General features: G+C 38.6%; 1 protein-coding gene across 3 annotated transcripts in view; it reads right to left on the bottom strand.

Annotated features, from left to right (window-relative positions):
* The window catches only part of LOC120856956 (calcium-transporting ATPase type 2C member 1), a 157,299-nt gene that overhangs the window by 53,056 nt on the left and 90,676 nt on the right, over positions 1-13,567 (bottom strand). For all 3 annotated transcript variants that reach the window (XM_040232466.1, XM_040232481.1, XM_040232473.1), the window contains one exon: positions 13,159-13,267. In XM_040232466.1, the coding sequence (XP_040088400.1) occupies positions 13,159-13,267 (109 nt within the window). The remainder of the gene's footprint in view (positions 1-13,158; positions 13,268-13,567) is intronic.

Genomic DNA, 13,567 nt, shown 5'->3' with positions numbered 1-13,567 from the left:
TATTTGCCTGAAGATTAAACATACGTACTAGCAGGAAAAGGATAGAACACGGCAAAATTGCAGACAAACCCAAAGACTGAAAAGGAAGAGAGTAAGGTGGAAGTTCTTTGAAGAAATAAAGGCTTGGAAGGGCCACCACGTATACCAGAGTGTAATGTCCAGAATCAGAAGCAAGTTCAGAAAAGACCTGAGAGGACCCTACAGATGTGAGTCTGACACAGTAAGAAGTGAAGGTGTGTGAAGGCAGAGTGATAGGCAGCCTAGCTCAGTGATGAAGAAGTGCCCCAACTCAGAGAAAAGCTGGAAAGAGCAGGAGAGTGGCACTCCCCTCTCCTACTCCCGGTTTTTTGGCTTCAGATGATAAGACTGACTCTAAAGATAATAAAACAGAAACTTCAGGGCCACAAAAAAACAAGGAATCTTGTCTTTGTAAAAACAATTTGGAAAAGTCACTAAACAAACTGGACTGCTGCAGCCCTCAACAACCAAAAACAAACCCTAAGGAAGGAGCAAATCTGATGTACAGAGTTATGACATCATAATACCCCAAATACCTACTCTTCAACAAATAATTATAAATACAAAGAAATAGGAAAGTATGGCCCTTTCACAGGAAATACTAAATTGACAGAAACTATCCCTGAGGCAGGCCAGACATTAGACTTACTAGAAAAACCTTAAGTCAACTGTCTTAAATGTGCTCAAAAAGGAAACCATGGATGAAGTATTAAAATAAATCAGAAAAGCAATTAATGAACAAAAAGAGAATATCAATAGAGAAAGAAGAAAGAAATCTAGGAATTCCTTGGTGACCTGATGGTTAGGACTCTGTACTTCTACTGCCAGGGGCCTATCCCTGGTCAGGGAACTAAGATCCCACAAGCAGTGTGGTGTGGTCAAAATAAGAAATCCTGATACTGAAAAGTATAATAAATGAAAATTTCACTAGAAGGGCTCAGCAGCAGATCTGAACAAGGTGGTGGGGGAGGGGGGTGAAATGAGCAAATCTGAAGATAGGACAATTGAAATTAACCAGTCTGAAAGGCAGAGAAAGAAAATGAAGGAAAATGATCAGAGCGTAACTATCTGTGGAAAACTATCAATCATACCAATTTCAGCATTATAAGAGTCCCAAAAGAAGGGGGAGTGGAACCTAGAAATGAGCAGAAAGAATATCTGAAGAAATATTAGATGAAAACTTCCTAAATGGAATGAAAGACAGGAATTTACACATCAAAGAAGACAAATACACGCCAAACAGGATAAACTCAAAGACATCTATACTGAGAGATTTTATAACCAAACTGCTGAAAGACAAAGACAGAATCTTGAAAACAGCAACAACAAAGCAATTCAACATGTACAATGAACTCTCAATAAGATTAATATCCCATCTCTTATCAGAAACCATGGAGGCTAGGACCAGTAAAATGACATATTTAAAGCACTGAGGGGGGAAAAAATCAAACAGAATTATATATCCAGCAAAATTATCTTTCAAAAATGAAAATTAAGATAGTCTTATTTTTTAAATAGCTAAGACAATTCATCACTAATAGAAATGTCAACAAGAAATACTGAGTCCTTCCAAATAAAATGAAAGAATTTATAAAATAAAATACTTTAAAGCCATGTGAAGAAATAAAGATTTCAGTAAAAATAATAACAACAAAAGTAAAAAATAAATGAGCAAAGGATCTGAATACACAATCTCCCAAAGAAGACATACTGGTGGCCAACAGGCATATGAAAAGATCATCACCACTAACTGCTGCTGTTGTTCCATCGCTAAGTCCAGTCTGACTCTTTGTAACCCCATCAACTGCAGCACACCAGGCTTCCCTGTCCTTCACTCTCCCAGAGTTTGCTCAAACTCATGGCCATAGAGTCGGTGATGCTATCTAACCATCTCATCCTCTGGCACCCCCTTCTCCGTTTGCCTTCAATCTTTCCCAGTATCAGGGTATTTTCCAATAAGTCGACTCTCTGCATCAGGTGGCCAAAGTATTGGAGTTTCAGCTTCAGTCCTTCCAATGAATATTAAGGGTTGATTTCCTTTAGGATTGACTGGTTGGATCTCTTTGCAATCCAAGGGACTCTCAAGAGTTTTCTCCAGCACCATAGTTCAAAGGCATCAATCCTTCGGTGCTCAGCCTTCTTTATGGTCCAACTCTCATATCCATACATGACTACTAAAAAAAAATCACAGCTTTGACTATATGGACCTTCCAGCAAAGTGAGTTCTCTGCTTTTTAATAAGCTGTCTAGGTTTGTCATAGCTTTCCTTTCAAGGAGCAAGCATCTTTTAATTTTATGGCTGTGGTCACTGTCTGCAATGATTTTGGAGCCCAAGAAAATAAAATCTGTCACTGTTTCCACTTTTTCCCCTTCTATTTGCCATGAATTGATGAGACTGGATGTCATGATCTTAGTTTTTTTAATGCTGAGTTTCAAGCCAGCTTTTTCAATAATTGTTAGGGAAATGCAAATCAAAACCTCAATGAGATATCACCTCACACCTATAAGAATGCCTATTATCAAAAGGACAAAAAATAACAAGCCTTGACAAGGATTTGGGAGAAAAAGGAACCCTCATACACTATTGGTAGGAATGTAAATTGGTACAGGCACTATGGAAAACAGTATGAAGATTTCTCAAAAATTCAGAATAGAATTACCACATAAACTCAACTATTCTGTATTTGGTATTTATCCAAAGAATACAAAAGACATTAATTTGAAAAGATATATGCACCCATATGTGTTTCCTACATCATTATTTACAATAGCCAAGACATGGAAACAAAATTAAGCATCCACTGATAGATAAGTGGATAAAAATGATCACACACATACATATACACACACAATGGAATACTAGGTCAGCCATAAAAATAAATGAAATTTGCCATTTGCAATAATGCATATCATCTCTGAGAGTATTAAGTGAAATAAGACAGAAACAGACAAATAGCATATTATTTCACTCATATATGAAACCTAACACACACACTAAAATAAATAAAATAAATTCAAACTCACAGAGAACAGACTGGTGGTCAACAGAAGGAAAGGAGGTTTGAGAGTGGGCAAAAGGGATGAAAGGGTCAACTGTATGGTAATGGATGGTAACTAGACCTTTTGTGGTGATCATTTTGTAGTATATACAGATATCAAATTATAATGATATACAGCTGAAACTTAAAAAACATTATATACAAATTTTACTTCAATTAAGAGCCCCCCAAAATCAATGGAAACCGATTTGCTATTTGAAATTCACAATAAAGAATGCTGTGTGTTTAAGTAAAATAAGTGACTGAATGAAATGAATCAACGCGTCAGGGACTTTCCTGGTGGTCCAGTGGTAAGATCTGCCTTCCAGTGCATGGGGCACGGGTTCAGTCCCTGATAAGGGAAGTAAGATCCCACATGCCACGGGGCAACTGAGTCCACACACTGCAACTAGTGAGTGGCCCACAGCAAATATTGAGCCCATGTGCTCTGAAGCTGACACGCCAGAACTAGAGAGAAGCCCCCATGCTGCAGTGCAACTAAGACCTGATACAGCTAAATAAATAAATAAGAAATTTTAAAGTGAATCAAGCATTTTAAAAAGGGGAGACTGGAGAAAATCAGAAACATAAAAAATAGAGCACACATAGAAAACAAATAGCAAAATGGCACAAAAAAGTTGTTCTCTACCAGTAATTCTTTAAATGCAACTAGATTCATAATAGTGTAATACAGTCATACAACAAAATACTATTATTTCACAATAAAAAGCAGTGATGTACTGATACACGCTACAACATAATGAACCATGAAAACATTATGTTAACTAAAAGAGGCAAGACACAAAAGACTGCAGTGTATACTTCCATTTATATGAAATGTCCATAATAGGCATATTTATTCAAACAGAACAAGCAGACTGGTAGCTACCAGGCTCTGGGGCAAGGAGATAAAGTTGGTGAAGGCTAAAAGGTAAGGGTTTTCTTTTGGAAATGATGAGAATGTTATACACTTGTGGTAATGGCTGTACAACTCTGAAAACTACTGAATTATACATTTCAAATGTGTTAATTGTTTGGTATGTGAACTATATATCTCAATCAAGCTGTCTTTTAAAATATATATATTTTTACATGTGGTGGATGTACCAGTACTTTTCGCACAGACTAAGAGCTAGTTATGAATGCCCCACCTCAGATCTGCCAAAACAGAACCCAGATGAGTCCTGTTCATATTAAAAGTTAGGATGCACTCCCCTAGGGCCATTCTATGTTACAGAAAGAAAACAGCCCTGAAAGCTCACACAGTTAATTCATTACATAAGAAGACACATTTTATTCTTTTAATTACTTTGTTTGCAAGTTGGTGTCTCCCAGTAGAAAGGGCAAGAAACTGTCTTTTGCATTTCCTAACTTTGAAATCTGGTATAGCAGTCTATACACAGTACTCAACTATTTGTTGAATGGCTAAAAAAATGACTTTGTAACCCAGACTGATTTCTGAAGAGAGGGACCACATTTTGCCTAAATATGCTAGCAAATGTTAGAAAAAAATCTCTTTTGAAAAAGAATAGCAAATCAAAGCAGAATCTGTTTTGTCAGAATATCAAGTTTTCCACTGAGTAAATGGAGAAATTACTTAGTAACTCAGGAAGTCAGGTGCTCTGACATAGAAAGATAGCTCCACTAATGGAGTTACCCAACACAGAGGAACCTGCTTGCTAGTGGGTATTAACAAAAGAGCAGGCAAGAACGTGAGCCTTACAGAAAGGGACATAATGCATAACTGAGATTTCAGTCAGAGACTACCTCTGACTGTAGCCAAGGGAGGTCTGTGCTTATTCAATCACGCTCATTGTCTTTGGTTTTTACTCGCCATGGGTACTAAGGAACAACCCTAAAGACACCAGAATCTACTCAGTGAGCCAAACTATTGTCATATAACAAACTGCGTGGATTCCTGAAGTAAAAAGGGTCTCTACGCAATGCCGACTGGCTGGTTCTACACTTAGACTTCCAAGCCTGGCCCAAGTCGATCTTGACTCTTAGTGCGCCTTTCTGCGCAGATCTGAAACGTCTGATCTAGTGTCATAAAAATGGCTTTCCGGCTCTCAACCACGTAAGTGGTAGTTATCTAATAGAAGTTTGATACATTTAGAAAAACATCCTATCAAAAATTGGGATTAGGAAAAAAAGAAGTAGCAACTGTACCCTGTGTGTAGATTGTGAGGACAGTCTCAAAGAATGATATGCGGCACACGAGCCACAAAAGAAAGTGTCAACAGAATTAATCTTTCAGAACTCCAAGTAAAGAAAAATCTGGGTATATTTCAGTCAACATTTTGGGTTTAGTTAGAAACTTTCAGCTAAGAGGTAAAATATTTTCAACAGTCAAAACAAACCTGCTTTTCCTCTATTACATTGTTTTCTCTTACAAAAAATTCCTTATTCAAATACTGATATAGACTATACCTGGAAGATTATGGAAAATATTTCATGCTTCCAAAAAGGCAAAATGTACTACTATACAAGCACATGCAGTCTATAAGACTGCTTTATCTTAAGTCGCTAGGAGACCAATCCCTCTAAAGTATTGGTTACTCAGTTGTGTCTGACTCTTTGTGACCTTATGGACTATAGACTGTCAGGCTCCTCTGTCCATGGAATTCTCCAGGTAAGAATACTGGAGTGGGTAGCCATTCCCTTCTCCAGGGGATATTCTCTACTGAGGGATCAAACCTAAATCTCCTACATTGTAGGCAGATTCTTTACCATCTGAGTAACCAGGGAAGCCCAATCCTTTGGCAGCCACCAATTAACTGGCCAGGGTGCCTCTTTTCAACTAGTATTTAAAAATTAAAATAAAAATCCTTTGGTAAAAAAACTAGAAAACATGCCCATAACTCAATTCCTCTAAGTCTTACTATCCCAGCTCCATGAATAATTCTAAGCTTCCTATGCTGGTAAGGTTACTGTCACCAACACACATTCGCTCTTTCCTTGGCTATGGAAAACTGACTCAAGCAAGAAAACACAATACAAAAATCTTTAAGTTATCAATATTAATCTTCTTTAAAAAGGGTTTTACAAAAGATAGGCTCAGCCTGCTACAGACTGAATTCTGTCCCCCTAAAATTCGTGTTGAACCCCTGAACGCCAATGTGAAGTGACGGTAACTGGAAATGAGGCCTTGGGAGGTGGTCAGGGTTAGAGAAGGCCACGTGGGTGAGGCCCACATAATGGGATCAGTGGCACTGTCTCACGAATGGAGACCACTCTTTGTACCATATGAAGATACAGCGGAAAGGCTGGAAGACAAAGAGAGCCCTCACCAACAACCCGATTCTGCCAGACCTTGACTGTGGACTTCCCACTGCCTAAAAACAAACAAAATAAATGTCTGTTGTATAAGCCACCAAGTATATCATATTTATTACAACAGCCTAAACTGACTTAAGACCCAGCCAAAACACACTGGAAAAAAGTTATATAGCAGTCAGGTCACTGAACATACTGACAAGATGCTACTGCAGGCCCACGTAAGAATTATAGCTAAAATATGAACCAAAGAAATTAGGACAGGAACCCCCGAGTTGCAGCAGTGACAATGCTGAAGTGGCAACCTTGGCCACAGTCCACGTCCACAAGAAAAAAATTATACAGCAAAAGTCCTGGGCTTGCTTTTTCCTAAGTGAAATCCAAGTTCTTTATTGTGAGAAATTAATAATATCCCAAGGCTGAGGAGTCTTCTGTTTTCCTTACACTTTAATGAAAAGTTTGTTTCATATATAAAGTTGGTACAAAGGTAACTGCGGTTTTTGTACTGTTCTAATTTGTCATTTGATATTGGAATACATTCTTAATAAAAGTGATTGTTATACATTATTTTAATGTGCATTTCTTGCTTTATGCTTGTTAGTGACATTATTTGGTGTTTATATCTTAAACTAGGTATTTGTGTTAGACAAAAAGCAAATTCAAGTGATTTTCTTATTTGAGATCAAAATGAGTCATAAAGCAACATCAACAATGCATTTGGCCCAGGAATTGCTAATGAACATACAGTGCAATGGTAACTCAAGAAGTTTTGCAAAGGAGACAAGAGCCTTGAAGAGGAGAAGCTTAGTGGCTGGCCATCAGAAGTTGAAAGTGACCAACTGAGAGGATCACAGAAGCTGATCCTCTTACAACTACATGAGAAGTTGCTGAAGAAACCAATGTCAACCATTTGACAGTCATTTGGAATGTGAAGAAAACTGGAATCTGAAAAAAATCCAATAAAAGTTCAAGGGTGCCTCTTGAGCTAACCACAAATCAAAAAAAATATATCATTTTCAAATGTCATCTTCTCTTATTCTACACAACAACAATGAATCATTTCTCTACTGGATTGTGACATGCAACAAAAAGTGGATTTTACATAACAACTGGCGATGACCAACTCAGTGGTCAGACCTAGAAGAAGCTCCAAAGCACTTCTCAAAGCCAAACTTTCACCAAAAAAAAGGTCACAGTCACTGTCTAATAGTCTGCTGCCTGTCTGATCCACTACAGCTTTCTGAATCCTGGTGAAACCATTACATCTGAGAAGTATGCTCAGCAAATCCATGAGATGCACAGAAAACTCCAAGGGCTTGCAGCGGGTACTGGTCAACAGAAAGGACCCAAGCTCCATGACAATGCCCGAGCACAGGTCGCACAACCAACACTTCAGAAACTGAATGAACTGGGCTACAAAGTTTTGCCTCATCTGCCATATTCACCTGACCTCTCACCAACCGACTACCACATCTTCAAGCATCTCGACAACTTTTTGCAGAGAAAATGCTTCCACAACCAGCAGGAGACAGAAAATGCTTTCTTAAGAGTTTTTCAAATCCCGAAGCACTGATTTTTATGCAAAGGAACATTTTCATTTTTCTTGTTCAGTCGCTAAGTCCTGTCTGACTTTCTGCAACTCCATGAACTGAAGCATGCCAGATTTCCCTGGCCTTCATTATTTCCGAGAGTTTGCTCAAATTCATGGCCATTGAGTAGTGATGCTATCTAAACATCTTCTCCTCTGCCACTCCTTTCTCCTCGTGCTCTCAATTTTTCTCAGCATCAGGTCTTTTCTAAAGTGTCAGCTCTTGGCATCAGGTGACCAAAGTACTGGAGCTTCAGTACATCAGTCCTTCCAATGAATATTCAGGGTTGATTTCCTTTAAGATTGACTGGTCTGACCTCCTTGCAGTCCGAGGGACCCTCAACAGTTTTCTCCAACACCACAATTCAAAAGAATCAATTCTTCATTGCTCAGCCTTCGTTATGGTCCAACTCTCACATCCATACATGACTACTGGAAAAACATAGCTTTGACTACATGAGTGTTTGTTGGCAGAGTGATATCTCTGCTTTTTAATACACTGTCTAGGTTTGTCATAGCTTTTCTACCAAGGAGCAAGCGTCTTTTAATGGCTGCAATCACAGTCCACAGTGATTTTGGAACCCAAGGAAAGAAAATGTCATTGTTTCCACCTTTTCCCCCATCTATTTGCCATGAAGTGATGGAACTGGATGCCATGATCTTAGTTCCCTGAATGCTGAATCTTAAACCAGCTTTTTACTCTCCTCTTTCACCCTTATCAACAGGCTCTTTAGTTCCTCTTCACTTTCTGCCACTAAAATGATATTATCTGCATACCTGAGACTGCTGATATTTCTCCTGGCAATTTTGATTTCAGCTTGTGAGTCATCTAGCCTGGCATTTCTCAGTCCAACATTTTGCAACAGGAATAAACAAACTTATTTCTCCTTGGGAAAAATGTGTTGATTGTAATGGTTCCTATTTTGATTAATAAAGATGTATCTGAGTCTAGTTACGAGGATTTAAAATTCACGCTCCGAAACCACATTACATTTGCACCAACCAGCTAGCCTTAGATAATCTTTCACCATAACCATATTCAGCAAACAACACAACACTCCAATAAGCCAATTTAATTACATCAAAGGTAGTATCCTGTGTCTAGAAAAGAAATGTACCTCATTAGCCTTCTTATGTCTTCAGTCAACACATTTAAGTCTAGAAAAAAAAAAAGGCTCAACTCTTTCAGTAAAGTGGCCTCAATCTACTGTCAAAGTAGTTGCAAAAACCTGCCTGTGGTACCAAGTAGTAGGTAAAATGAATAGCAGAGAGAAGTTATCAGAAGGAATTAAAGACGGTCAACTATACATGTAAAGTGGATTAACCGAAACAAAATCAACCTAAGCAGCACAGCACTGACAAATAAAACATGTGCTGATGAAGTGCTGAAAAGCTAACAGATAGGGGGGAAACAATCACAACTAATCAAATACTCCACAAAGCATGTATTTCTAAATTTAACAGCATCAAGCATTAAAATGTAGAAAATATTCTCCTATTAAATTCACACTGTATCTTTAATATATATTTGCTGAATGGATAAAATATGTACTAATTCATATTCTGACAATTTTTCTTCTACATGCATGAGATAATTTTAGTTATTTGAGATAATTCTCAAGTGCTGCTGCCCTTGTGTGCTCAATTGTGTCTGACTCTTCTCAACACCAGGCACTGTAGCCCACCAGGCTCCTCTGTCCATGGAATTTTTCAGGCAGGAAAACCTGAGTGGGTTTCCATTTCCCACTCAAAGGGAATCTTCCCAATTCAGGGACTGAACCTGCATCCCTTGTGTCTCCTGCATCGGCAGGTGGATTCTTCACCACTGCACCACCCTTGTGTAAATGAAAGCCCTTAAATACTTTACCAAATCAAATGGTGTTTTGAAGTTTCTATGTCATTATACTGTAATGGGAAACATTTTCTTCTATCTATCCAAGTGAGGAAGTCTGCTTCTGAATAAGAAAAGAAGCACTCCAGAATAAATGGTAACAAAAACTTCCCAGATTCAAATAATGGTTGTTAGGCAGAGGAGAAGAGGATTTATATTAAGTGACAGGCCTACTACATCTCTAAGGAAAAATAATTCAACGTCTTGTCATTAACTAAATATCAGGGATAGGAGGAAGGGACAAAAATGAGTAAGAAAGATATAGAAAGACCTACTAAGGGGAGAAAGAAGGTAATAAAGTAAAATTAACATTCCCAATACTTACTGTATTGTATTATTTCCACTCAACAATTAAAGCAATCTGATATCTTTCAAAGGATAAATTTTTAAGTATTTGGAAAAAAGACTTCTCTCTATTCCAAGATTAAATGAAGCTTGTACTTATTACAATTCCAAATGTCCTTCAGGCTTTCCATAACCTCCATATGAGAACCCATGTTTTGGGACACATTAGGCATTCAAAGAATGAAAGCTGCAGACACGTCAATTCCTATCGATGAGACTGGTGTGGCTCATGGACTGCGGTCTCCTTTCACTAGGTGTCTAACTCTGTCCCTTCAATGTATCCTACACCTAGTGGCAAGATTAAAGATAACACCATTGCCAGCTGGTTATGACCTTCAAAGACAAATCCCAACCAATAACATCTGAAGCAGAGCTTGGTTTCCAACACTCCACTGGATTCTGATCCCACCAGATATGTTCTATCTACTCCTAACTTCTCCAGCTCTGGATCACATACCAGAACACTCACAGTGATTCTGCAGATTCTAAATTCTGCAGCTGCTCCATCTCTACCCAGTACTACCCTTTGATTGGGCTTCCCCAGTGGCTCTGGCTTAATGGTAAAGAATCCGTCCGTAGCACAGGTGACTTGCAGGAGACTCAGGTTCAACTCCTGGGTTGGAAAAGGCCCCTCGAGAAGAAAATGGCAACCCACTCCAGTATTTTTGCCTGGAAATCCCCATGGACAGAGGAGCCTGATGAGCTACAGTCCATGCATGGGGTTGCTAAGAACTGGACATGACTGAGCAACTAAACAACCACCACCACCTGTCAATTATCACCACCAGACCAATTGCTGTCTTGAGGCACTCTCTCATTTCACTCCAATCAGAAGTAACCTCTCTCTTACCGAAATTTTCTACTCCATTTTTTGTACTTCTGTTTCATTTACCCAGTTTTAAATCTTATCTTATGGTGAGATCTGTGAGGGTATGAACTCTATCACACCTTCTCTGTGTTTCCCACAATACGTAAAACTCCCATAAAGATCTACCAATTCACTACAGGGACACCTCAAAAGACTCTATGAGAAAGATGTATATTTAAAGGAAAAATTTTTTTAAACATCTTTAGATATGTCACTTTTTAATATCTACTTTGATAATCTCAGTATTTTCAGTAAATATTTAACACATTTACAATTAAATTAAGCACTGATACAATGGGATTATATACATCTTCCTACTATTTGTTCTCCACTTGAGTCAACTATTTATTCTATATTCCTATTTCTGTTCTTTTATTTTTTGCCTTCATTTAAATTTTAAAAAGTTGTTTCTTTTCTTATACATTTTTTAAAATTTTAACTATAGTTGATTCCAAATTGTAGTATCAGTTCAGTTCAGTCACTCAGTCATGTCCAACTCCTTGCGAACCCATGAATCGCAGCATGCCAGGCCTCCCTATCCATCACCAACTCCCAGAGTTTACCCAAACTCATGTCCATCGAGTCGGTGATGCCATCCAGCCATCTCATCCTCTGTCGTCCCCTTCTCCTCCTGCCCCCAATCCCTCCCATCATCAGAGTCTTTTCCAATGAGTCAACCATTCTCATGAGGCAGCCAAAGTATTGGCGTTTCAGCTTTAGCTTCAGTCCTTCCAATGAACACCCAGGATTGATCTCCTTTAGGAAGGACTGGCTGGATCTCCTTGCAGTCCAAGGGACTCTCAAGAGTCTTCTCCAACACCACAGTTCAAAAACATCAATTCTTCAGTGCTCAGCTTTCTTCACAGTCCAACTCACATCCATATATGACCACTGGAAAAACCATAGCCTTGACTAGACAGACCTTTTTTGGCAAAGTAATGTCCCTGCTTTTGAATATGCTATCTAGGTTGGTCATAACTTTCCTTTCAAGGAGTAAGCGTCTTTTAATTTCATGGCTGCAATCACCATCTGCAGTGATTTTGGAGCCCAAAAAAACAGTATAGTTGATTTCAAAGAACAGTTAAGATCAAACCAGTCAATTCTAAAGGAAATCAACCCTGAATATTCATTAGAAGGACTGATGCTGAAGCTGAAGCTCCAATCCTTTGGCCAACTTATGTGAAGAGCAACTCATTGAAAAAGACTCTGATGCTGGGAATGATTGGGGCAAGAGGTGAAGGGGGAGAGAGAGGATGAGACAGTTGGATGGCATCACCAACTCAATGGACATGAGTTTCAGCAAACTCTAGGAGATAATGAAGGACAGGGAAGCCTGGGATGCTGCAGTCCATGGCATCACAAAAAGTCAGACGTGACTTAGTGACTGAACAACAACACAGTTGATTTTAATGTTGTTTTCATTTCTGCTATACATCAGTGATTCAGTTATACATTCTATTGTTTTTCCTATTCTTTTCCATTACGATTTATCACAGGATACTGAATATAGTTCCCTGTGCTATACAGTAGGACCTTGTTGTTTACCCATTCTGTATATCATAGTTTACATCTGCTAACCCCAGCCTCCTGCTCCATCCCTTCCCTAATCCCATGCCCTTGGCAAATACAAGTATGTTTTCTGTTTGAGTCTGTTTATTTCAAAGGTAGGTTCATTTGGGTCATATTTTAAATTCCACATATAAGCAATATCACATGGGGCTATTTGTCTTTCTTTTTGCTGCAAATGGCATTATTTCATTGTTTTTCATAGCTAAGTAGTATTTTATTGTATATATGTACCTTCATTGTGAACAAATATCTTCTTTATCCATTCCTGTCAATGGACATTTAGGTTGATTCCATGTCTTGGCTATTGTGAATAGTGATGTATGATCACAGGGGTGCATGTATCTTTTTGAATTATAGGTTTGTCTGGATATATTTTTTAGCCCCTTCCACCATGAGGACATAGCAAGAAGGCACCAACGATGAACAAGAAAGAGGGTCCTCACCAGGACGCAACCATGCTGGTCCCCTTGATCTTGGACTTCCAGATGCCAGAACTGTAAGAAGTAAATTTATCTCTGTGGTAGTTTGTTATAGCTGCTAAAACAGACTAAGACATCAAACTCACCTCAAACAAGCGCAAGTCAGCAGGAACCCTGTCCCCAACGGAAAGGCAGACTGTATCACCTGGAACTAGGTCTCGTGCAAGCGTATGCTCCAATTTTCCTTCACGCACACTGTAACATAAAACAGAAATAGCCACAGCTGAAGAAAGCAAGCAAGACCACTGACTTTAAGAAATTCCTTCCAGTGGGCTTGCCTGGGAAAAATATATTGCATTATCACACAGTCACATACAAAAGGTATCTGCTAAATAAATCCATGTCTCAATCATCTCAATAAAATCAGAAGTAACAAAAGTTTTAATAGTACAACTTGCTATAATGAGTAGACCATGAATTTTTCATGTCAGATTAATGGTTTCTACCTTATGTTCAGACAAATCTTGGGCCACAAGGTATATTGTACTAGTCACA

This window comes from Oryx dammah, unplaced genomic scaffold (assembly GCF_014754425.2).
Source record: "Oryx dammah isolate SB20612 unplaced genomic scaffold, SCBI_Odam_1.1 HiC_scaffold_2, whole genome shotgun sequence".
NCBI lineage: Eukaryota > Metazoa > Chordata > Mammalia > Artiodactyla > Bovidae > Oryx > Oryx dammah.
This window is presented reverse-complemented; position numbering and strand designations above follow the sequence as displayed.